Genomic DNA, 23,594 nt, shown 5'->3' on the forward strand with positions numbered 1-23,594 from the left:
GCATATGTGTAATATTGGTTTCTGGGTTTTCAACTTAGTTTCAATTTGAGTGTTCCTTAATAAATATTAGTTCCAGATAGGAATGTTATTTTCAGTGTGTAACTTTGCACTGTTGCTATTTTTCTTACTGTACCTTGTCATGATTGTTTGCCTGTCTGGTCGTACATCTAGAAGAATCTTCATGATCTGAGGTTCGAATCCCATGTCCAACATTCGATCTGCTTCATCCAAAATCTACAACAACAAATTCCAAAGACACCTTACTGGGTTAACTCTTTGTCAAACAAAAACTTTAAGACTAAATTCAACCCCATGCAAGTCTTGCACGTATTTGAACATTGAGACTCGCTAAAGTGTACAAGTTTGTTTCATTCACGTGTTAAAGCCATTATACACTTTCGGTAAACAGTATTGTCCAAGTCCAACACTTCGTGTATCACAACTTATATATAAAATAACAATCCTGTGAAAGTTTGGGCTCAATCGGTCAATGGAGTCGGGAGAAAATAACAGGAAAACCCACTCTTGTTTTCGTGCGTTTCGCTGTGTCATGACATGTGTACTATAAATCCGTAATTCTCGCTATCGAGAATCGATGTTGTTTTAATGTTTTCTCAAAAAGTAAAGCATTTCATGGAATAATATTTCAAGAGAAGTTTTTCACCATTACCTTCTGTAAACCCTGTAAATTATTTGTAAATCTGTGAACTTTTATATTTTTTTTCTGTACCGAAAGTGTATAATGGCTTTAAGGCATTATGTGCAAGGGACCAAACTAAGATCTTAGTTTTGTTGTCAGTACCAGTGATTTTCATTGTTACATAACACTAAGAGTCATACAAAGTAACCACTTGGCCATGACATCCTACATGATCAAGAGTTAAATTATACACAACCATATGCGACCTTTTTAAGATAAAAACAGCATGACCATTGTGCATGCAGCAATATTGCACCTGCATGATGTTCTGAGTTACATGTACAAACAAGACAGAATAACGTTTTTAAAAAATGACATTGTATCTTGTGGTACCCTTTTCTGGAACAACCTCAACTCTGATATTAAAAAGTCTTGTTCACTTAATTCATTCTCAAAGAAATTGAAACAGCACCTCTTGAGGATGTATTTGTAGATAATTGTAGTATATACACTTATTGTACAAAGACTGTTGTGTTGATAATTATTTATATTGATTAGTGTGGTCAGTATCATTGTTGTTTGTTTTTTTTTCTTTGTTTTGTGTTGTTTTCTTGTCCTTGTTGTGTCCAAGTCTTTGCCTGTCTCAGGGAAATGCACAAAAGCATTATGGTTAACCTTTTTCCCTGCATGTAGACCACAGTGTAGCACGTTAATTTCTCTCGTTATTATCTTTGAAATATCTATACATTGTATTGCTGTTAAACTATCTGGCTTGCATATTTCATTATTATACTCATTGTTATTTGTTTCAACTGTATGCTAAATTGTTATTGTCAACATGAACACTAAATGGGCATTGAATTGAATTGAATTGGTTTGAGTCAAGTAAGTCCTTGCATACATGTAACTTACCAGAAATGTGACTGATTTCACATCAATGATACCATTCATGATGAGGTCATTTAATCTGCCAGGAGTTGCTACAAAATAGTAATAAGAAGACAAATTGGTTGAGATTTTAATATCATTTCTATTTTCCTGTAGCAGCCATCTTGGATTAGGATAAATGTGGATAAGAGGCCATAAATCAGGTTTTTTTTTTACGATATCAAAATAATTTTTATCGGTCTCCATATTATGTTAGTATCTTTGTTGGGGGGGCAGTAAGCAGCCATTCAACTTGTAACTGCCACAAAGCGAGGGATCACACTCAAGTTTTTTGATACAATCTGGGAATTAGTTGGTACATGTACTTTGTTCAACCATAAATTATTTTAAAATTTACCCAGTTAGTTTCCCTTGTGGTTATTTACTTTGTATGTTTTTCGTTTAGAATATAAATTGTCAGCACTCACCAATCACTATCTCCACTCCTTTCTGGACAATATTTATCTGATCTTTTCTGCTGCCTCCACCGTATATACACACACTAAAAAATGGCATAAAAGACATGAAGGTAGATTTATAAAGGGCGACATTACAGCATTCATAGACATAATTTTGAATGCATTGTTTTGTGCACAACACAAAATCATCAGTCTGTCCTTATTTTACAGGAGTACATCCAGAATTACTGCATTAGCAGAGAAGTCAAAAGCACCCACTAGCTAGCCCTCTGTGCAAAACATTAACGTCAACTTAGTATGTTCTGCTTCTGTATAAGTCATTTTTGTCATTGAGCTGTCTTTAAAGGAACACGTTGCCTTGGATCGGACGAGTTGGTCTATTAAAAGCGTTTGAAACCGTTTGTTATGAAATGCATATGGTTAGAAAGATGTTTTAAAAGTAGAATATAATGATCCACACAAGTATCACTCGAAATTGCACGGTTTTCCTTTTACGTCGCGAACTATCACGGTCGGCCATTTATGGGAGTCAAAATGGGAGTCAAAATTTTGACTCCCATACATGTAAATGCCCGACCGTGTTAGTCGACAGGGTTAAAAGAAAACCACGCAATTTCGAAGCATATTTGTGTAGATCATTGTATTCTACTTTTACAATATCTTTCTAACCATATACATTTTACAACAAACGGTTACAGAACGATTTTCAAAGACCCACTTGACCGATCCAAGGCAACGTGTTCCTTTAATAAACCATTTGAAGTATTGCAGGCTACGGGAACTCAACATCGACATGGTTGATTGGAATCAGTTTGGTTGTGTATGCACTACTGAATCGATCAAATTCCAGCAAAACCAGGGTATGGATTTAGATGGATGTTGTCTTGTCTTCAAAAACAGAAGACATTTCTGCTAAGCACAAAATTTGTAAGCAAAATGGTCTGCTTAAGCAGCTATATGAAATTAAGCCCAGATTGGCACACGACACCCAATTAAGATAAGAACAAATGTTAACTGTGGAGCCAACTCACCTTTTAATACCCTTGTATGAATACTTGCTGACTTCTTCTTTAATCTGTAAGGCCAACTCTCTAGTTGGGGAGAGAACCAACACATTTGGCCCTCCACGCTGCTCTCTTGGTCTGAAAAAGGAGACAATTTTTTTAGTAAAACATATGCCTGCAATTATCCAGCAGCTACAGCAAAGAGAAAGTCAGTGGTGAACATTTTATGTCTCTCTGAGACTAAAATTATTTTCTTGATTTTTTTCCCGATTTTTTTTTCATATCTAAAAAACTACAGCATCTCATCAGCAAGTAATATTTTGAGAGAAGCAATCTACCATCATAAGCCTTTTTGAGATATGGCGGACACAATGCTACAACACAATAAGGTTGGGTAAATTTTCCAGTGTACACCCATACCAAACAGTGCACTCCTACTCAAAAAGGCTAATTGTCTTCAAACCATGTAAGTTTAATGTAAATCTGTAAACCTGTTTCGAACAGAAAGTACCCAAACCCTTTAACAAGACATTGTTGCATTGATGCAATGAAATATACATGCTTCATAACCATTACTTTCGCAGGGCTCGTATCTTCTTTACATGTACTTGAGTGTCAGTTGTGAAAGTGACTTACGTTTCTTGAAGGTCAGTGTGGATGAGAGCTGGAAGCAAGAAGGCGAGGGTCTTACCACTTCCAGTCTGAGCTATACCAATCAGATCATGACCCTTTAATGCTACTGGCCATCCTTGAGACTGTTCATATAGAGCAAAAAGGTCAACATTTTAAAATCAAACAACAATACCTTACAGACATAGATGGTGCAAGTCCCTGCATTGTGGTGTAAACTAAATTTCCAGTTCAACAAATAGTTGATTGAGAATTTGAGAATTTTTTGAGTAAGACCCCGTTCCCACTGGACCCCGCATTGATCTCCCAATCAAGACCCCGAAAGGGCGATCAAAGGGCGATCAAAGAGAAATAAGCTCCAGTGGGAACGCGAGGGTGATCAGGATCTGACCATGCATTTGATCCTCCTCGGAAGTAGGATTAAAGCGGGATCTGATCGCCCTTGTGGATTAATGGGCGATCAAAAGTCTAGTGGGAACGCAAACGGCGATCAGACCCCGCAATTTGCTAGCAAAACAGTGTTCTTTTGAACCCACTTCTGTTCCCAAAAAGGGGGATCAATATGCGATCATACTCAAGAGGGAACGCGACCGCAATTTTACGCCTGCAACTAATCTTGTTGCGGAATCCTGATCTCGCAATTGTGGATCCAGTGGGAACGCGGTCTATAAGCAAAGTAAACATATTACATTATGTATTTGTAAACAGATCACATTGTTTGTATGTAAAAAAAATCATGTCAGTTTGTACATTGTAAACAGATTACATAATTTCTTTGCTAATAATTACCTGTATGACTGAAGGTTTTGTGAATTTCTGTTTGCGGATCTCACGAAGGATTTCAGCTGAAACAAAACAGAGCAAAATCAATCCCACACTAAGAAATAATTGGAATTTTTCCTCCTTTTGGGGACATTGTTCTACAATTCTACAACCTTATTTTTATTTGACACAGTTAATGAGGAAAACAACCAACCAAATTAAATAGAATAGTTCCATACACAATATTTATTTTATTTAATGCGGGATCGACTAATATCACAATGCCATGGGCGGCTACTTCAAGGTGAGGGCAACATGTACTTCAAGTCGACCCAAATCAACTGCCACCAGGGGCATATTAAGGGCAATTTCCTGGGGCTGAAACAGGGTTTAATGATGTAAGCATGGGTATCATCCACTAGGAGCTTGGCTGTTAGAGCAGAATGCACTAACTTCCCAAATTTAGTCCTAGCCCGAGAGCTCGTCCAGCTATTGGGTATGGCAATGTGTACACAAGAAACGTTCAGTTTTGATATGACATTGGAGCCTCACCAAGGGTGAGGTCTGTTGTAAATGAGGGGTACAAAATACCATTTGAAATCGAGCCTCCCCAAGGTATAACAACAAAAAAATGCATTGTTAGAGTGTGCCTTTGTTACCGAATCTATTTTAGACTGCATTCATCTGATAGAATCGTTGTAACATAATCGCCATCTTTTTGTATCTAGTCCATTGTATGTAGCCTACCAATCCCCTGGGCAGAAGAGACTGATTCATGATCTAAGTAAACTCAACAAATTCATAAACAAAGTACATTTCAAAATGGACGACTAGAAAAGAGGTCTCCATACTGTTTCCAAGACGCCCTTTTGTTTTCGTTTGACTTGAAATCAGGTTATCATCATATCGATAATTCCCCCAAATATCAACAATATATAGGTTTCTCATGGATAATCGATGGATTCCTTAGATATTTCAAATTTACTGATCACTTTGTTTGATCACTTTTTGTTCCAATATTAATAAGCCCCATTGCTTTTCACGAAGATGCTGAAGCCTCTCATCAAACATCGGTGAACCTCTGGTATCTTAGTAGCATTGTATTTTGATGATGGTTCATTTTTGTTCCAAAGTCAACAAACGACACAAAGTCAAACCTTGTAAAAGCTCTTTGTGCATTGTATAAAATCTGCCTGTTGTTATTTTTGATGTTTGTGGTGCTTTTTAGAACTTATGCGATGCATTGCAATGCCATTTCTTCTTTTTGGAGATCATTTAAGTTTTTCTTATGTCTCATGTCTTACGTGTAGCTCAAACTATAGCCAAATAAGTCAGAATGGATATTCTTATTGCTGGGCTAGTTTATAGGTATGACGTGGGACAAGTAGGCAGGTACTCTTCAGGTTCTAGAAAGAACAATTGTTTAAGTCAACAAAACTATATCTGTAATTCAGCTCTCGCCTTTCAGGATGTTGCCCTCATTCGTAGGTCAAATAATCTCTCTCAGCCTGCCAGTGGTAATATAACTAGACTCATGACCAGAAGTGGCAGATTAGAATTGCTGAATCAGTCGACGAAGATGATGCAATAGAATCAATGTAAATCTAAATTAATGTTTTGGTAAGATACTGTAGTTTCTTAAAGCCATTGGACACTTTCGGTAAACAGTATTGTCCAAAAGCCCACACTTCGTGTATCACAACTTTAGATAAAATACCAAACCTGTGAAAATTTAGGCTCAAACGGTCATCAAAGTCGGGAGAAAATAACGGGAAAACCCACCCTTGTTTCCGCACGTTTCGCCGTGTCATGACATGTGTTTACTATTAATCCGTAATTCTCGTTGTCGAGAATTGATAATTGTTTTAATGTTTTCTCAAAAAGTAAAGCATTTGAAGTTTATTTTTCTGCTCGAAAGTGCATAATGGCTTTAAGTAAGCGTCAAGCTCTTTCCACCCCTAATGTAAACAAAATCATATGTTGCGACACAAGCACAGCTGGGTTTTTAGGGCCAGTTGTATGTAATGATATTTACTTTGCCCATAAACTATGGACAACAGAAGAGTGTTTGGAAAGCTCCACTTGGAGAGAACTTAATACAATTCTATTTGCACTAAATTCCTTTCTGCCTTTTGTTAAAGACTCTGAGGTCAAGGTATTTACTGACAGCCTGCAGAGAGACTTGTAGACGTTGGTAGTACGCACCACTAGAACAAATCATCTTGCATACACAAATTCATTAGATTGGATGTCCACTGGATCCTGAGTAATGAAAACTAGCAGGCCGATTTGATTAGTAGATTAATAGACACTGATGGCTGGAAGATTTCACAAACGCTTTTCAGTACAAGTAGTGACACTTGGGTCCCCTAATACAGCATTCTTTGTTTTTCTTGTTTCTATAACTCACAACTACCTCGTCTTTCTTCATCGGGGACCTTAAGGGTTGATGCTTTTTGCAAAACTGGCCAGGAGAAAACTGTTTGTTAGGTCCACCAGTTGTCCTGATCCCTGGAGTTCTTAGGCATCTCCATTAAATGCAAAGGGAAAAAGAAACCCTTGTTTTTTATTGGTAGCCTTCTTCAGTGTTCTGGCCATTGTTAAGGTCATGTTACAAGCCATGTACAGTATGACTGGTTTCCTTTACGTTAGAGATCCAACAGCATTGTAACAAGGGCGGGACAAATAATTCATTCTTGTACCCCGTTCACACAGCACTACGACCTTACGAAGATCATGCCGATCACCCCAATCTGAAAAAATTATCACATCGGAGCACAATCGCCGTCAAAATCCAGCAATTTTGCAGATTACAGACTAAATCAAGACTGTACTGCGATGCTTCTACATCAAAAGTGCTCCTGACTCGATGCTACTACGGTTACACTTAGAGCAATGCCGACCAAGCAGTCGTTTCTACTTCGTTGCCGCTGCGACGTACAGGATCATACTACGTTGTTAAACAAACCTAGAAGACTGTAGGACGATACCACTACGCTGGTGCTGACCATAATACGTCTCTAGTACGCTTCTAGAACGACTTGTGGCGATGTCTATTACCTCATTTGCACAGCACTATGACCTTGAGATGGTCATGCCAATCACCCCGATCTAAAAAAAATTATAAAGTCAGGGTATGATCGCCGTCAAAATCAAGCAATTTGGAAAATTGAAGACTCCGCCCAACTTGACTGCTTCTACGTAAAAAGTGTTTCTGACTCGCTGTCACTACAATTACTGAAGAAAACAACAATACCAATGGCGACCTAGCGGTTGTCTACTTTGAAATTGTTGTAGACGGTGCTGCGTTCATATTACAACCACAGAGATCTCACCACGATGCTACCACGCTGCTGGTACGATAACTTTGCCCCGCTTATTGTTGGCCAAGACCCGGCTATGCTTATTTTGAACATGTTCAAAATAAGCGTAGAGAGAGCTTGCAGCTTCCCTAGAAGATCCCACCCTGAACAAACCACGCTCATGGAGATACTCCCACGTTTGGCCCATGATTGGGCCGCGATTGGTCACGCTCTCAGCCACTTTTCCATCGTAGTAGAAGCGACGTGTGAACGGGGAAATAAGTCGGGGGTGTGTTCAAGCATTGGTTCAGTTCTTCCCCTACTTCGAAAATTAATGGACCTGATGCCGATATGATTCAACTGGCTCTGCTCCAACAAGAACAGATGCTGGTTGAAATCCAGATGGAAGAGGTAGTACAGAGGAGGAGGAGGAGGTGGAGGAGGAGGAGGAGGGTACGACCGTGGCTGGCTGAAGACAGAAGGCTCCATGTTTGGGCACTATGACAGACTGCTGAAAGAACTCAGAATGGTAGACACCACCTCCTTTTTTAACATCTTGAGGAGGCAACCAGAGATGTTTGACGAGCTGCTCCAAAGAGTTGGCTCAAAATAGTTGCCGACGGTGCTGTGTTTTTATTACGACCATAGAGATATTACCAAGCTGCTACCACGCTGGTTGTACGATAATGGCGTTCCCACTACGTTCTTACCAAAGACTTTGCCCCGCTTATTTTTTGATTCAACTGGCTCTGCTCCAACAAGAACAGATGCTGGTTGAAATCCAGATGGAAGAGGTAGTACAGAGAAGGAGGAGGTGGAGGAGGAGGAGGAGGGTACGACCGTAGCTGGCTGAAGACAGAAGGCTCCAAAGAGTTGGCTCAAAATAGTTGCCGACGGTGCTGTGTTTTTATTACGACCATAGAGATCTAAAAAAAATTATAAAGTCAGGGTATGATCGCCGTCAAAATCAAGCAATTTGGAAAATTGAAGACTCCGCCCAACTTGACTGCTTCTACGTAAAAAGTGTTTCTGACTCGCTGTCACTACAATTACTGAAGAAAACAACAATACCAATGGCGACCTAGCGGTTGTCTACTTTGAAATTGTTGTAGACGGTGCTGCGTTCATATTACAACCACAGAGATCTCACCACGATGCTACCACGCTGCTGGTACGATAACTTTGCCCCGCTTATTGTTGGCCAAGACCCGGCTATGCTTATTTTGAACATGTTCAAAATAAGCGTAGAGAGAGCTTGCAGCTTCCCTAGAAGATCCCACCCTGAACAAACCACGCTCATGGAGATACTCCCACGTTTGGCCCATGATTGGGCCGCGATTGGTCACGCTCTCAGCCACTTTTCCATCGTAGTAGAAGCGATGTGTGAACGGGGAAATAAGTCGGGGGTGTGTTCAAGCATTGGTTCAGTTCTTCCCCTACTTCGAAAATTAATGGACCTGATGCCGATATGATTCAACTGGCTCTGCTCCAACAAGAACAGATGCTGGTTGAAATCCAGATGGAAGAAGTAGTACAGAGGAGGAGGAGGTGGAGGAGGAGGAGGAGGGTACGACCGCGGCTGGCTGAAGACAGAAGGCTCCATGTTTGGGCACTATGACAGACTGCTGAAAGAACTCAGAATGGTAGACACCACCTCCTTTTTTAACATCTTGAGGAGGCAACCAGAGATGTTTGACGAGCTGCTCCAAAGAGTTGGCTCAAAATAGTTGCCGACGGTGCTGTGTTTTTATTACGACCATAGAGATATTACCAAGCTGCTACCACGCTGCTTGTACGATAATGGCGTTCCCACTACGTTCTTACCAAAGACTTTGCCCCGCTTATTTTTTGATTCAACTGGCTCTGCTCCAACAAGAACAGATGCTGGTTGAAATCCAGATGGAAGAGGTAGTACAGAGAAGGAGGAGGTGGAGGAGGAGGAGGAGGGTACGACCGTAGCTGGCTGAAGACAGAAGGCTCCAAAGAGTTGGCTCAAAATAGTTGCCGACGGTGCTGTGTTTTTATTACGACCATAGAGATGTTACCACGCTGCTACCACGCTGCTTGTACGATAATGGCGTTCCCACTACGTTCTTACTAAAGACTTTGCCCCGCTTATTTTTTGGGCACGACCCAGCTACGCTTATTTTGAACATGTTCAAAATAAGCCTTGGGGGAGCTTGCAGCTTCTCGATCTAGGGGATCCCACCCCGCTCATGGAGATCCTCCCACGTTTGGTCCACGATTGGTGGGCGATTGGCCACGCTTTTGGCCATTTTTCCATCGCAGTAGAAGCGACGTCTATGTGTGACCGGGGTACACTTCAGGGATACGTGTCAGTGTGGTATTAGTTTTGATGGGCAAGATGCTTCTATTATCTCTCAGTTGTTGTTTCACTCCATTACTAAAGAGAAAGTTACGAGAAAAGATTGTGCCAAGTTTTCCTTTTCTCAGAATGATGATTCTGTATTTCAAGATAATAACCCAGAGCGGTTAGGTTAACAAGAGAAAGTTACAAGAAAAGATTATTGTGCCAAATTTTCCTTTTCTAAGAATGATGATTCTGTATTTAAAGATAATAGCCCTGAGTGGTTAACAATAGAAAGTTACGAGAAAAGATTATTGTGCCAAATTTTCATTTTCTAAGAATGATGATTCTACATTTAAAGATAATAACAGTTAACATTAATAATATTTGTAATGTTGTAAAAATACAGAGCAGCCTAATGCCGGCCCTCTCCCATGCTATACATCTAACATTAAATTTCTTAGAATCATAAACCTGTGTCTTCAAGTGTGATTATTGGTCTTCCAATAGAATTAAACTGTTTTTCATGCGTATGAGCGAAGCGAAGGAGCATGAAAATGACTGAAAATTGAGCCCACACTCTGATGCTGATATAACAAGAGCTTGGGTCAAATAAAACAGACTGGTCAGTCTTGACATGCCAAACATGAAACGCAACAACTTCACTTTTTTTAAATTCTATCCATATGGCAAATCAATGATGGATTTTTTTGCTCAAGAACACAAGACCAACATCCCATAAGGATGGAGCTTGTATTCTTAGATCAACCAAACCAAAATTAATTTGGCCAGACTGCTCTGCCGTGATGCTCATTAACAGTTCACTTACGATAGTCCTGGAATGCTTCCTCAAATGTTCTGACAGGTTTTGGGACTGGTCTGGAGTTATCTTTACAATCGTCTGTTATGGTCACACCCATGATCTCTCTAAAATGACAAAAGAAACCTTCATTACTTTATCAGAAATAATGCACCAACCAGTAATATTGTATATATTATTATATTACCACGTCTAATAGTGCTTTATCACACCCGATGGGCATATCACAGCACCTTTTTTCCTGCAAGGTTTGTGTATCTAATTTTTAAATATGAGAACTAAGGGAATCAATGTGTGGTGAAGAGGTTTTCAACTAGTGGTTTAATCCCAACGAGGCCTGGTTCTTGATAATTTTACCGAGACGAAGTCGAGGTAAGTTATCAAGAACCAGGCCTTGGCGGTATTAAACCACTAGTTGAAAACCGATTCAACACACTTTGATTCCCATTCATATTAACCTTTTCGGTCAAAAAAATCATCACTTTTTGGTCAAAAAGTAAAGTAAATGCAAAAATTATAATTGTTAAATGATTTCTTTCAACACAACACCCCTCCAGCTATGAAATGGTAAAGCCCTCCGTCGCCCTCGGGTAAACAACTCCTTATAAGAGAATGCTTTGCGCGTTGCGCGTATCGCGTGATGTGGCACAACTGTTTCAGCCGTTGCTCTCGACCAATAGGAATGAAGAAACTGTCTTAAAAGAACAGGTGCAAGGTCGCGTGTCACGCCCATGAATTAACACTCTTTACCAGTCATAAACAAAGGTTTATACACACCCACATGACACGCTCTCCAGCAATAGGAATAGCGAAACTGTCTTGAGGTATTTATGAATATTAATTTACATAGCACCATCTAATGGTTTACAAAGTGCTCTTGCGCAATATGCAACCGATAAAACCAGAAACACTGGGGTGAACCCCTTCTCTTTACGATAAGTGCACTTGGTTCTTGAACATGCATTACACAACACGTGGGACCAACGTCCTAATTGAAGGATGCAGCAATAATGGTGAAGTGTGTTGCACAAGGACACAAGGTCACAAACGGGACTCGAACCCACAATCTACTGATCAGAAACAACATGAGCTTGAGTCTGGTGCTCTTAACCGCTCGACCAGTGGTATACACTTTGTCTTCAATACCAATGATAAACACTAATTCTCATTGTACTAAATATGAGTCAGACTACTGAATAGAAACAATCAAATCAAGATGTCAGCATCTCAAGTCTTTCGAAGCATTTGAAAGAAACAAAATTCTACTTGAATATCCTCAACTACATTATTCTGTGCTTGAGATTGTTAAAGTCCCTTATTCACCTAATTTCTTGCGCTTCACTCTCGCTCATGTTTCTTATAGCAGGTGATTCAATGTAAAAATCTTTGGTGAGCTTTGGATAATCTGGTGAAGAAAAATAAACGATCCAAAATTAATGTTGGTACAAAGAAACTGATTTGAGATGACAGAATGAAAATGAAAAAGGGGAAGAGTTATTAAAAACACATCAGGATAAGAATGATTAGATGGGGGTGCATTGATTAGATAGAAAGCCATAAACACCAAGTCAAAATCGTTGGCAACTTGTTTGTAGCAATACTAAATAGTGTTATGTGTCCCACATTTTCTATGCAAATCATCAAACAACTTTTTTTAAATTATACATTAGATCAAACAAATTGAATCAAAAAATGAAATGAGTTACATGCCTAATTGTTCCCCTGTCACAAATCTGTACTCCAAACAATAAACCATTTTGAAGCCAACTTTGGAACTTGGGGCCCAGGGGCTGATTTCACAAAGCAATTCATCGCAATTAGACAAATTGTCAGTATTACAATAGTGATCAGTATTGTGCCATCACAATTTTCTTAGCAACTCTGATTGATAATTGCAGTTACGATCAATCTTAGCTCTATGTGAAATTGGCCCCAGGATTCAAACCCAGAATCTGATACACCAATGTAAACTGCTCACAAAAAGTAAGGAAACTTTTTTCAATCCGGTATATTTGTTATTATTTAATACTCCTTTTGTATATGGTATGTATCATTGCAAAGCTGAACTCTTCCTCTTTAAAATGATACCACAATTGCAATGATTTCATGTTGCTGGACTTGACCACGTTAATGAGAATGAGACAAAGTCACAAATCAAATGTGCCAAAATTAGCAATATTTTTGTGTTACTGTATGAATTGAATTGACACTGTAATTCAAACAAGCAAGACAACTTACTGATCTTAATCCACTTGATTGAGACAAGAAATTTGGTATAGAGCAAGACAACTTACTGATCTTAATACACTTTATTTATAAAAAAAAGTTCAGTAACGAGTGGATGATCCGAAGCATTGATGACAGCATGGCACCTTCTTCTCATGCTGCACACAAGTCTTGTGATGCGCTGATGATGAGGGATGGCGTTCCATTCTTTATTAAGGAACCTGGTTAGGTCAGCCACAGTTGATGTGTTGGTGGTTCTGGCGCGGACAGCGAGGCCAAGCTGGTCCCACAGATGTTCCATGGGATCCAGGTCTGGACTGTTAGCGGGCCAATCCATCCGGTGCACCCCAACATTTTTCAGGTAGTCAGTCACCAGTCGGGATCGAGAGGGGCGAGCGTTGTAATCTTGAAAGATGGAGTTTGGTCCAAAGTCTGCAAGTATGGGACTGCATCCGGCTGTAGAATATCGTCTTGCAAATACCCATCAAACAAGGTGTTTTTCATGAAATGAGGGTAAATTGTGTCTGATGAGTTCACTGGTGAAAATCACTGTGTAATGGTTCTGAAAAGCTTGATCGGTTTGATTAATGAGCATTACCTATTCACCATTCACAGACAACGGTAATTTTGGCACATTTGATTTTGTGACTTTGCCTCATTGTTGTTCATGTAGACAAGTCCAGCAACATGTAATCATTGCAAATGTGGTATCATTTTAAAGAGGAACAGTTCAGCTTTGCATTGATATATACCATATACAAAGAGAGTATTAAATAATAACAAATATACTGGATTGAAAAAAGTTTCCTTACTTTTTGTGAGCAGTTTACATGTAGCACTAGACTCTCAAACCTCTAGTTACCTTTCCATTTCTCCATTTCATTCATTGCAGCATTAGCACAAGCTGTTTGCCAGTTTATCATCGGTCTGAAAGACAACAATAGAATCATCAGGGTGAACTACATTCAGAATACTCACAACTATTTTACAATATTGGCATAGTTTATAGCACAAGCTGTTTGCCAGTTTATCATCGGTATGAAAGACATCAGAATGAACTACATTCAGAATACTCACAACTATTTTAAAATATTGCCATAGTTTATAGTATAGGTAATAAGGGCCGACTGTGGTTCTAGGAGGAACTCCTGTAAATAAGTGGATTGCACATAACGTAATTGACCACATCTTTGATTAAACGTAATACCATTGAGAGGCTATCATTGGCCGAGAGTTGTGCGCACTGCGTACTTGCGTGAACTTTTCTAATGTTTATCATCAAACATGGTGGACAATGATGCTATGTGCAATCCATCTTTAGGCAAGTTCATGATGACTCAAGGCCTGAAATTACACTGAGGTTCTAGAGGGCCATAGCCTTGATTGCCTCTCCCAGATATTCTAATGCGCTTTAAAGGCAGTGGACACTATTGGTAATTACTCAAAATAATTATTAGCATAAAACCTTTCTTGGTGACGAGTAATGGGGAGAGGTTGATGGTATAAAACATTGTGAGAAATGGCTCCCTCTGAAGTGCCATAGTTTTCGAGAAAGAAGTAATTTTCCACGAATTTGATTTCAAGACCTCAGATTTAGAACTTGAGGTCTCGAAATCAACCATCTAAATGCACACAACTTCGTGTGACAAGGGTGTTTTTTTCTTTCATTATTATCTCGCAAATTCGATGACCGATTGAGCTCAAATTTTCACAGGTTAGTTATTTTATGCATATGTTGAGATACACCAACTGTGAAGGCTGGTCTTTGACAATTACCAATAGTGTACACTGTCTTTAAGACTTTCCAGTGCAAGTGCTTCCAGTGAAAGTTCCCTTTTCAAAGAAAACATTACCTTGACCCTAAAAAAAGATACATTTACAAAGACTGTACTCGTTATCTTAGCCACAGATATCAACAATCTATAGAGTTCTGAGCTAATTTTCAAACCGAATTGAAATTCATTGAAAACCACCTTTCTGGTGTCTGTCGTCACGAAATTGTCAAGATGGGAGTTCCAATGGAATTGCTCCATTCATGGATGAACCTAGTTACACCTTTCTTACCTTCGCACTTTGTTTTCCGGTGGAGCTGAATATTAAAAGAAGAAGAAAAAAATAAATTAGCTAAAAATTACAAGTTTCAAGTTGATGGAATCAACAAACTGTTAGTACCAATTCACCGGACATCATCACCAATCTTAATGGATATTAGCTATGACATTAATTTGGAGTCAGATGTCAGATTCCTTATTTATAAACTGTACATAGGGCTTGAAATTAACACTGGTCCGCAGGCCCGAAGCCAGTGTTTTTAGTGTCAACCCAGCAGACTTGTGACCGGACAAATCCGGATATCCGTGTGTTTTTGAATTGAAAGATAATAGTAAACTCATTGTGTAAAATCTTTATGAACAAAATATCATCAATGAATGTATATGATCCATGTTGAGTATCAATGAATGCTTGATATAGATCATCTCTTAGTGCTTGCTCAACTCATTTTTAATCTGGTCTTGCAAAATAAACTCTGGTCCACTTAATATTCTACAAGCCCTGCATCAATCTTGTAGAAATTGTCAAAAACATATCATAGCTCTGTTGGCAGTGTGTATTCAAGGCGATACTTGCAAGGTTAGACGCACTACATCATATCTTTGCAATATGACCCACCATTGCAGAGAGCAACTAAAGCATTGCGAATATCTGTTTCAAATTTTTTATAAAAACTCAGATTTGACTTAAAATGAGTTCATACTTTGGATCATTACTAATCGTGAAACTGATACAACTTTGTGTACACCTTATTAGTTAAGCTGTGAGTATAAAACTAGAATGGAAGGAATTTATAGTTGAATGGTGCACCTGATAAGGCGATGGGCGGTTGATAATTGTCCGGTGGTTTTAGAAGCTCCTCAATCATTAATCTAGCTTTCTCGATAGCTTCCTCTGTCCCTCGTAGCTCCACAGGGATTGTCCCATCATCATTTGTAACATCTCTTGTCACCTGTATTCACAAGGGGGGAAAAAAATCAAGTTGTTTGGATTTAGAGCCCTAAGGAATTCCCTTCAACCTCAATTGTTTTTATTTTAAGGGATATCACCTATTATGACAAGGCCGGCCAGCCACTTTAATGTGTTGACTACACTTAAAGGAACAAGTTGCCTTGGATCGGACGAGTTGGTCTACGAAAAGCATGTGAAACCATTTGTTATGAAATGCATTGGTTAGAAAGATGTTTTAAAAGTAGAATATAATGATCCACACAAGTATCACTCAAAATTGCACGGTTTTCATTTTACGTCGCGAACTAACACGGTCATTTATGAGAGTCAAAGTTTTGACTCCCATAAATGGCCGACCGTGTTTGTCGCTGAGGTAAAACGAAAACCACGCAATTTCGAGGCATATTTGTGTAGATCATTTTTTTCTACTTTTACATCTTTCTAACCATATCGATTTTATAACAAACGGTTACAGGATGCTTTTCAAAGACCAACTCGACCGATCCAAGGCAACGTGTTCCTTTAACTGATTTAGGTTATCCACCCAAATCCACTGCCACCAGGCATGCCAGGGGCACGTTGACACCTACTCCTTAGGCTGGAACAGGGTTACCCCCTTCACATTCTGTAAGGATGTAGGCATGGGTATTATCCACTTGGAGCCTGGCTGGTTAAGCAGAATGCACTACAATTCCCAAATTTATAAAGGGATAATACATGTACAAGGCATGATTACCAGTACCTGATAAGGTGTACATTTCGCGGTTTGTGGTTTTAATTATTGGCTAGTCCATTTTTGTGGTTTATATTTTTAGAAATCGTTTATGCTCTTTTGTAATTTTTGCTCTCGTTTGCAGCTATTTTTAATGTGTACAGCGCCTTGGGTTCCAGTCATGGATGTAAGGCGCTTTACAAGCGTTGTTTATTATTGTATTATTATTACATTACACAATGTAATGGGTGGATATTTCTGTCAGCCATACCGCTGCCAGCAAAAAAATTAGGGTGCTCCGGAGTTGTTTGGGTCCACGATGAGGTCAGTCCAGAAAACACATTATCTGACACTTGTGGTTAAGATGAAAGAAGGCACCCCATGGCTGGGTTGAAATTACTCACCTTGATCATAGCACCACTCTCATCTTGAAGCTCATGGATCTTGCTGCCCTGTCTACCTGTAATTCATAATAAACATGATAAATGTTCTAATTAGGTGTCTTACAGACACTGGACACTATTGGTAATTGTCAAAGACTAGTCTTCACACATGGTGTATCTCAACATATGCATAAAATAACAAACCTGTGAAAATTTTAGCTCAATCGATTGCGAAGTTGAGGGATGTAAATTAAAGAAAAAAACACCCTTGTCGCACCATGGTCACATGAAGTTGTGTGCTTTCAGATGCTTGATTTTGAGACCTCAAATTCTAAATCCGAGGTCTCGAAATCAAATTTGTGGAAAATTACTTCGTTCCCGAAAACTACTTCACTTCAGAGGGAGCTGTTTATCACAATGTTTAATACTATCAACCTCTCCCTGTTACTCGTAATCAAGAAATGTTTCATGATAATAATTTCTAGGAGTAACTTGGTCCTAGCTCAATGCTCTGACAGATTGCCTTGCCAGTCATCTCATCTCAATCTCACCCCCCCCCCCCATCAGCGCAAAGTTGCTCCCACAATGCAGCCCCCCTCCCTTTTATATTTAAAGAATAAGAAATGTTAATCTAACTAAACGAACTCTACACTTAACCGCCTTCTGCCAGTCTGCAATCAGTATTGTACAAAATCAACAAAGCTTGTAGGTGTTTTTTTACAGTTGCTTAATAATAAATGGCCCAGAATTGAAACTCTTTTGGATACTTCTCCAGAATAACCAAGATCAAGGAGAAGGATTCTCCTTCCCCCATTATTAAAAAAAAATGTTGGTGTCTGCATTTGGGTTTTTTTGTAAATTGTATTTGCAGATGTCAACCTTTTTTAAAGGAGTAAAGCTTGTGGGTGGTCTATAGCTCCATGTTACAACAACTTTCATCCATGGAGACAGGTAGGATCCATGTAGCCCCACTACACAAGTAGGACTAGGATCCATGTAGCCCCATCAACAGTGCCAATGCGACCCGAAGGGAGTCCTGCTATTCGCACGTTTGATGGGTCTTAGGCTCCTTGCTTCTTCAGAGTCCCTGCCTGTAAGAATGTACCAAGTGGTGATTCATGGGTTCTCAGATCTTCTTCTAAAAAATTAGAGTGATACATTATCATACCAAACGAATAAATCCAAAATATTAGTTTGCTGACGCTTTCGGTTTGGGAGTTATCAGTTATCAAAGTTTCGGCCTAAAAGCCTTCGTGAAATGAATAGTACATTCCCTGTAAACACAAAAATGTGTGCCAAGGTCATCCCAACAAAACTAAAACATTTTTTGAAACCACCAGTTGGGCTTCTCGTTGGCGTGTCATGTTACGCGCACCTGAACCTTTGACGAACAGTGCCCTCGTAACCATTTTCAACGCCTCATAACTCAACGCGCCTATAAGATCCCATGAATTAAACAAGTTCACATGAAAGAGCTTGCATCCCTAAAACAAATTGAAGTGCAAAGTGCGTGAAATCTCGTTGGCGCAGAAAAATAATAGAGGTCAAAGTTCAAATTTTACCAATATACTGCGTTTTCGCACCTCCGTAACCTCACGCGCCAACATCAAAAATTTTTTTTAATGACAACCGGGTGTTGGAACAGTTTTCATCTAATGACAAATGAAAAAAGAATCTTGGGATCACTGCAACTTGCATGTCAAAAGATTTTTTGAAAGTTTTCTAAAGTATTGCCATTCCACACATTTTGGCCTAAATTGGCACACGACTTCAAAGTTGGGTCTCTACAGAAAATATTGGTGTTTTGTAATACATTTTCTGTCAAGAACCAACCTCGAAGCCCTGTCAACATTTTATCAAATGAACAAGGGCTCTATAATTAATTTGGGACAACCATATGTGCCTAGGTATTATAAGTGGCTGTCCCAAACTGAAAGGATAGAGCCCTTGTTCTTTAAATAAAATCTTAAAAAGGCTCTGAAGTTGGTTCTTGACAGAAAATATCAAAAACACCCATGTTCTTTGTGACCTTTGACCTTGGCAACAGTTACCATCCAACATTAAACTAACACCATTTGTAAAAGCAAGTCCAATCTATATCTTGACCAAAATTTGTTTTGGAGACCCATCCCCTTAAAGGGACACACCGGCTCACCGTGTACGCAGTTTAGGGCTGTAGAATCATAAATGTTTTTATAGATGGTTGCTGTAAAAAGAAATCATCAAAATGTCACGTAATTAGCGAAAAATGATTAAAAAACCCAAAAGCGGTAAAAGGCCGGCGTAAACGTGTTTCCAGCCGTTGCAACTGTCAAGTCTTCGTGACATCGTCGCACAATATTGCAAGTAGACTGGTGCTTTGTTTATAGCAACGTTTTACTACGACGCAGCATAAGGATCCAGTCTATCCATAAAGTATAAACAACCAGCATATACGGATCAGGCAAATCCTTCCACGATGGAGGTAGTCGTGCTTCGACGTACATCCAAAGATCGTCACAAAGAACACAAAAAACTAACCCAGAATATGATGGGAAAGTGACAAGTAAATAAAGCATTCCTGGCACCAACTTCCTGGTGAACTTGTGGCTGGTGGCCGACTAAATTTTTGAATAGTAAAGAAATTTTGTGAGCAGTATTTTCTGTTAAACAGATGAAACTGAGGGGCCCTGTTATTCACAGTGAAACATTTTATAATCTCAGGGGGGGGGGGTATGGGGATGGGGGTTGGGGGGTGTTGGGGGGGGAGGGAATCGTGAGGGATTCAAAAGCGTCCTTGTGAGAATGTATTTTGAAATGTAAGCGTAGCTGCAAATCTTGTAACGTAAGCCTAGCTTGACTCGGGATTAAAAGCGTAATTTTTGATTTTAGCGTAACAAACTTAAATGATGTATATGGCTTGTATGGATATGGAGTAGCTGCGTAGCTTGGAACGTAACCATCTTTTGGAACGTAAGCATATCTTGGAACGTAAGCATAGATGGGTATCTTGGAACGTAAACGTAGCTGCGTATGGATCGTAAGCATAGCTGAGACGCTGTGTAGCTTAGAACGTAATCTTATCTTTTGGAACGTAAGCATATCTTGGAACGTAAGCGTAGCTGGGTATCTTGGAACGTAAACATAGCTGCGTATGGAACGTAAGCGTAACTTGACTCAGGATTGAAAGCGTATATAGACTCAGGATTGGCTCAGTATATATAGCGTAACTTGAGAAGGAACGTAAGCAAAACTTGGAATGTAAGCGTAGCTTGGAACGTCATATTTTGGAAGGTATAAGCGTAGCTGGATATCTTGGAATGTAAACGTAGCTGCATATGGAACGTAAGCGTAGCTTGACTCGGGCTTGAAAAACGTACCTTTTTATATTATAGCGTAACTTAAAGGAACGTAAGCGTAGCTGAGTAGCTGCGTAGCTTGGAACGTAACCAAACAATACCTCAACAATCTCAAAAATAACACTTCACTCACAGAATTAAAAAAAAAAAATTTGACAAAATTATGCTTTGAGGGAAATTTTTGTATCATATTTTGTTCAACCTTTTATACAAAATTATTTTTCACCTGTTCTTTTTTCGATCGGGGGCTCCGGTTTTTTTAATCCTTTTTTTCTTCTTCATAAAACATTTTTTGAGCTACTGACACATAACACTGTCAATATAACAAAATGCGGTATTCCTACGTTTTGACATCGTCAATCTTTTTTTAATGTTTCCTGAAAACTTCTAGCAAAAAGAAATTAGGAGCCATGAAACAAAACAGAGTATAATATTGGAACGTTGCGATCATAAGAAATAACGGATTTGAGACGAGGTGTACCGACTGACAAACCCACGATGACAAACATGTACTCTGATGTCTGGCTCCCAACCCCTTCCAAGCTCACGGCGAGACCCGCAAGCTGGGAGTTCATAGCGCCCGGGATTACACCTCCAGCCCCCCACGAGACACGGCATGTGCGGACTCTTTGAATGAGAATCTTACGTTAGATTTTTCACCATTATTTACATTTTGTAGCGATAATTTGAATACATGATCTTTTTCGTCAAATACTCGTTAATAATTTTGTAAAAAAAAGATTTAAATTTGGTTTGGTAAGTTACTTTTAGACGGCTGGAAGTAAAACTAGCCCGGAAGGTCACGTGATTGTTTGTACCACTTTTTGGTTAGAACAATCACGAGACCTTCGTTTTTGTTTTAAAATGCTCAAAAACGGCCAAATTTGATGGTTTATTTTAAGGACTGTTCTTCTTCATTCCTGGAAACCCGTTGAATACATTTCTTAGTCTATTTTGTAGCCCAAATAGCCAAATTCAGCCGGTGTGTCCCTTTAATGGTTTGCCAACATTTTGAAATTGGGGGATATTTCTCACTTTCAGTTGCCACAGCAATGCAATGACATGCAGGCACATATTGTGACCTTTGGTCTGTAATATTTCTTAACGCCACTCAAATCCCATTTGGTTTTTGCTTTTTATGTGTTGCTGAGAATCTATATAACCATAAAACGCAGACAATTTAATGGGATCATATTGGCGCGTGGATTTCTAGACGACGCAAAATCGCATGAATAAGGCAGTAGTGTGGTTTCATATGACCTTTGACCTTTGTTATATTGGTGGGCCAACATGATCCCAATTATTTTTCAATTGAAATCTGTTAAGGAACACTTAACTTAACCAAATACAAGAAAACATTGATGGGATCTTGTTGGCACAGATACTTACAGTGATGAGAAAAGCGATTGTTGCGCCAATTTAGGCCAAAATGTGTGGAATGGCAATACTTTAGAAAACTTTCAAAAAATCTTTTGACATGCAAGTTGCAGAGATCCCTAGATTCTTTTTTTCATTTGTCATTAGATGAAAGCTGTTCCAACATCCGGTTGTCATTAAAAAAAAATTTGATGTTGGCGCGCGAGGTTACGGAGGTGCGAAAACGCAGTATATTGGTAAAATTTGAACTTTGACCTCTATTATTTCTCTGCGCCAACGAGATCCCATGCACTTTGCACTTCAATTTGTTTTAGGGATGCAAGCTCTTTCATGTGAACTTGTTTAATTCATGGGATCTTATAGGCGCGTTGAGTTATGAGGCGTTGAAAATGATACGAGGGCACTGTTCGTCAAAGGTTCAGGTGCGCGTAACATGACACGCCAACGAGATCCCAAATTTTTCTTTTACTTTTGTTATAAGTCCAACTGGAGGTTTCAAAAAATGTTTTACTTTTGTTGGGATGACCTTGGCGCACATTTTTGTGTTTACAGGGAATGTACTATTCGTTTCTCGAGGTTTTTTTGGCCGAAACTTTGATAACTGATAACTCCCAAACCAAAAGCGTCAGCAAACTAAAATTTTGGATTTATTCGTTTGGTATGATGGTGTATCACTCTAATTTGGTACATTCTTACAGGCAGGGAAAAGTTTCCGTATGGCGCCACCACTTTTTCATTCGAAATAAAATAATATAGTATCTAATTTACCTGATTGATATATCCCTTTTTGTAAAAATGAGTGAAAAAGTGGTGGCGCCATACGGAAAGTTATCCAAATTATCTTTCGGTAACTTTTTGGAAACCCCTATTTTCTATTAATTTGTTTCTATCTCTCAGTCTCACCGATTATTCTACCAACATCCCTCGAGTCAACGGGTATCGACTCTGTGTTGGAATTCCATCCCGTCCTACTCCTGCCGCTGCCATTACTCCGGTATTCTTGAGTTTGAAAGCGATTTTCAAATCCATTTCTTTCAAAGTTCGACATCTTGCTTGCCGCATGAACATTGACAGTGTGCTGCATGCTTGCTGCGTGTGTTGCTGTTGATACGTGATCGTGTGATTGAACAATCACGTTGCTTCTAACACGTGGACTTGGTGATTCTAGGTACCAGATATCTACTGATGTGCAATAATGAGGGGAGAAATGGAAAGGAGCCGCAGACTAAACACGATGTTGATTTTCAGTGGCCGATTTCCGCTAATAAGATAAGTTCTAATTACTTGGACTCTTTATAGTAGAGTCAAAAAGTTGAGGCTAGTCGAAATAATAATAAAAAAAGGTCTGGGTACTTTTTGTAGCATAAAACACAATGACCACAGATTTTCACTTTTGAGAGGGTTTGGGTACTTTTTGTAGTACAGATTTATAATAAAGTGGTGTGCTACAAAACGTACTAACCCCTTTCAAAGGTGCTTCATGGGGCCTGGTAGACCCAGTGACTGGGGCGCTAGATTCCATTTTTCGAAATTTTGACATTATCGGTCATTCCTTTTTTCGAAATTTTGACATTTATGACCGATAATGTCAAAATTTCGAAAAAAGGAATCTAGCGCCCATATAGTCACTGGGTCTAGGGCCTATAGGCCAACAGGGCGCACCCAACAAGTCGTAAATAATGGACATACATCACTCCCAGCAACCGTCACTTCTGGTGTGTCACAAGGCACTATCACTGGTCC

The 23,594-nt window shown here is 39.3% G+C and overlaps 1 protein-coding gene across 1 annotated transcript in view; it reads right to left on the reverse strand.

Annotated features, from left to right (window-relative positions):
* LOC139952427 (probable ATP-dependent RNA helicase DDX43) overlaps positions 1-22,952 on the reverse strand; it is a 34,755-nt gene extending 11,803 nt beyond the window's left edge. Inside the window, exons 1-13 of the mRNA XM_071951553.1 lie at positions 22,755-22,952; positions 17,158-17,213; positions 15,901-16,042; positions 15,103-15,127; positions 13,901-13,965; positions 12,136-12,217; positions 10,822-10,919; positions 4,410-4,465; positions 3,627-3,745; positions 3,018-3,128; positions 1,996-2,069; positions 1,553-1,620; positions 134-234 (exon numbers count right to left, since the gene is read on the reverse strand). Coding sequence (XP_071807654.1) covers positions 134-234; positions 1,553-1,620; positions 1,996-2,069; positions 3,018-3,128; positions 3,627-3,745; positions 4,410-4,465; positions 10,822-10,919; positions 12,136-12,217; positions 13,901-13,965; positions 15,103-15,127; positions 15,901-16,042; positions 17,158-17,213; positions 22,755-22,935 — 1,178 coding nt within the window. The 5' untranslated portion in view covers positions 22,936-22,952. The remainder of the gene's footprint in view (positions 1-133; positions 235-1,552; positions 1,621-1,995; positions 2,070-3,017; positions 3,129-3,626; positions 3,746-4,409; positions 4,466-10,821; positions 10,920-12,135; positions 12,218-13,900; positions 13,966-15,102; positions 15,128-15,900; positions 16,043-17,157; positions 17,214-22,754) is intronic.
* Between the last annotated feature and the right edge of the window lie 642 nt (positions 22,953-23,594).

Source organism: Asterias amurensis, chromosome 20 (assembly GCF_032118995.1).
Source record: "Asterias amurensis chromosome 20, ASM3211899v1".
NCBI lineage: Eukaryota > Metazoa > Echinodermata > Asteroidea > Forcipulatida > Asteriidae > Asterias > Asterias amurensis.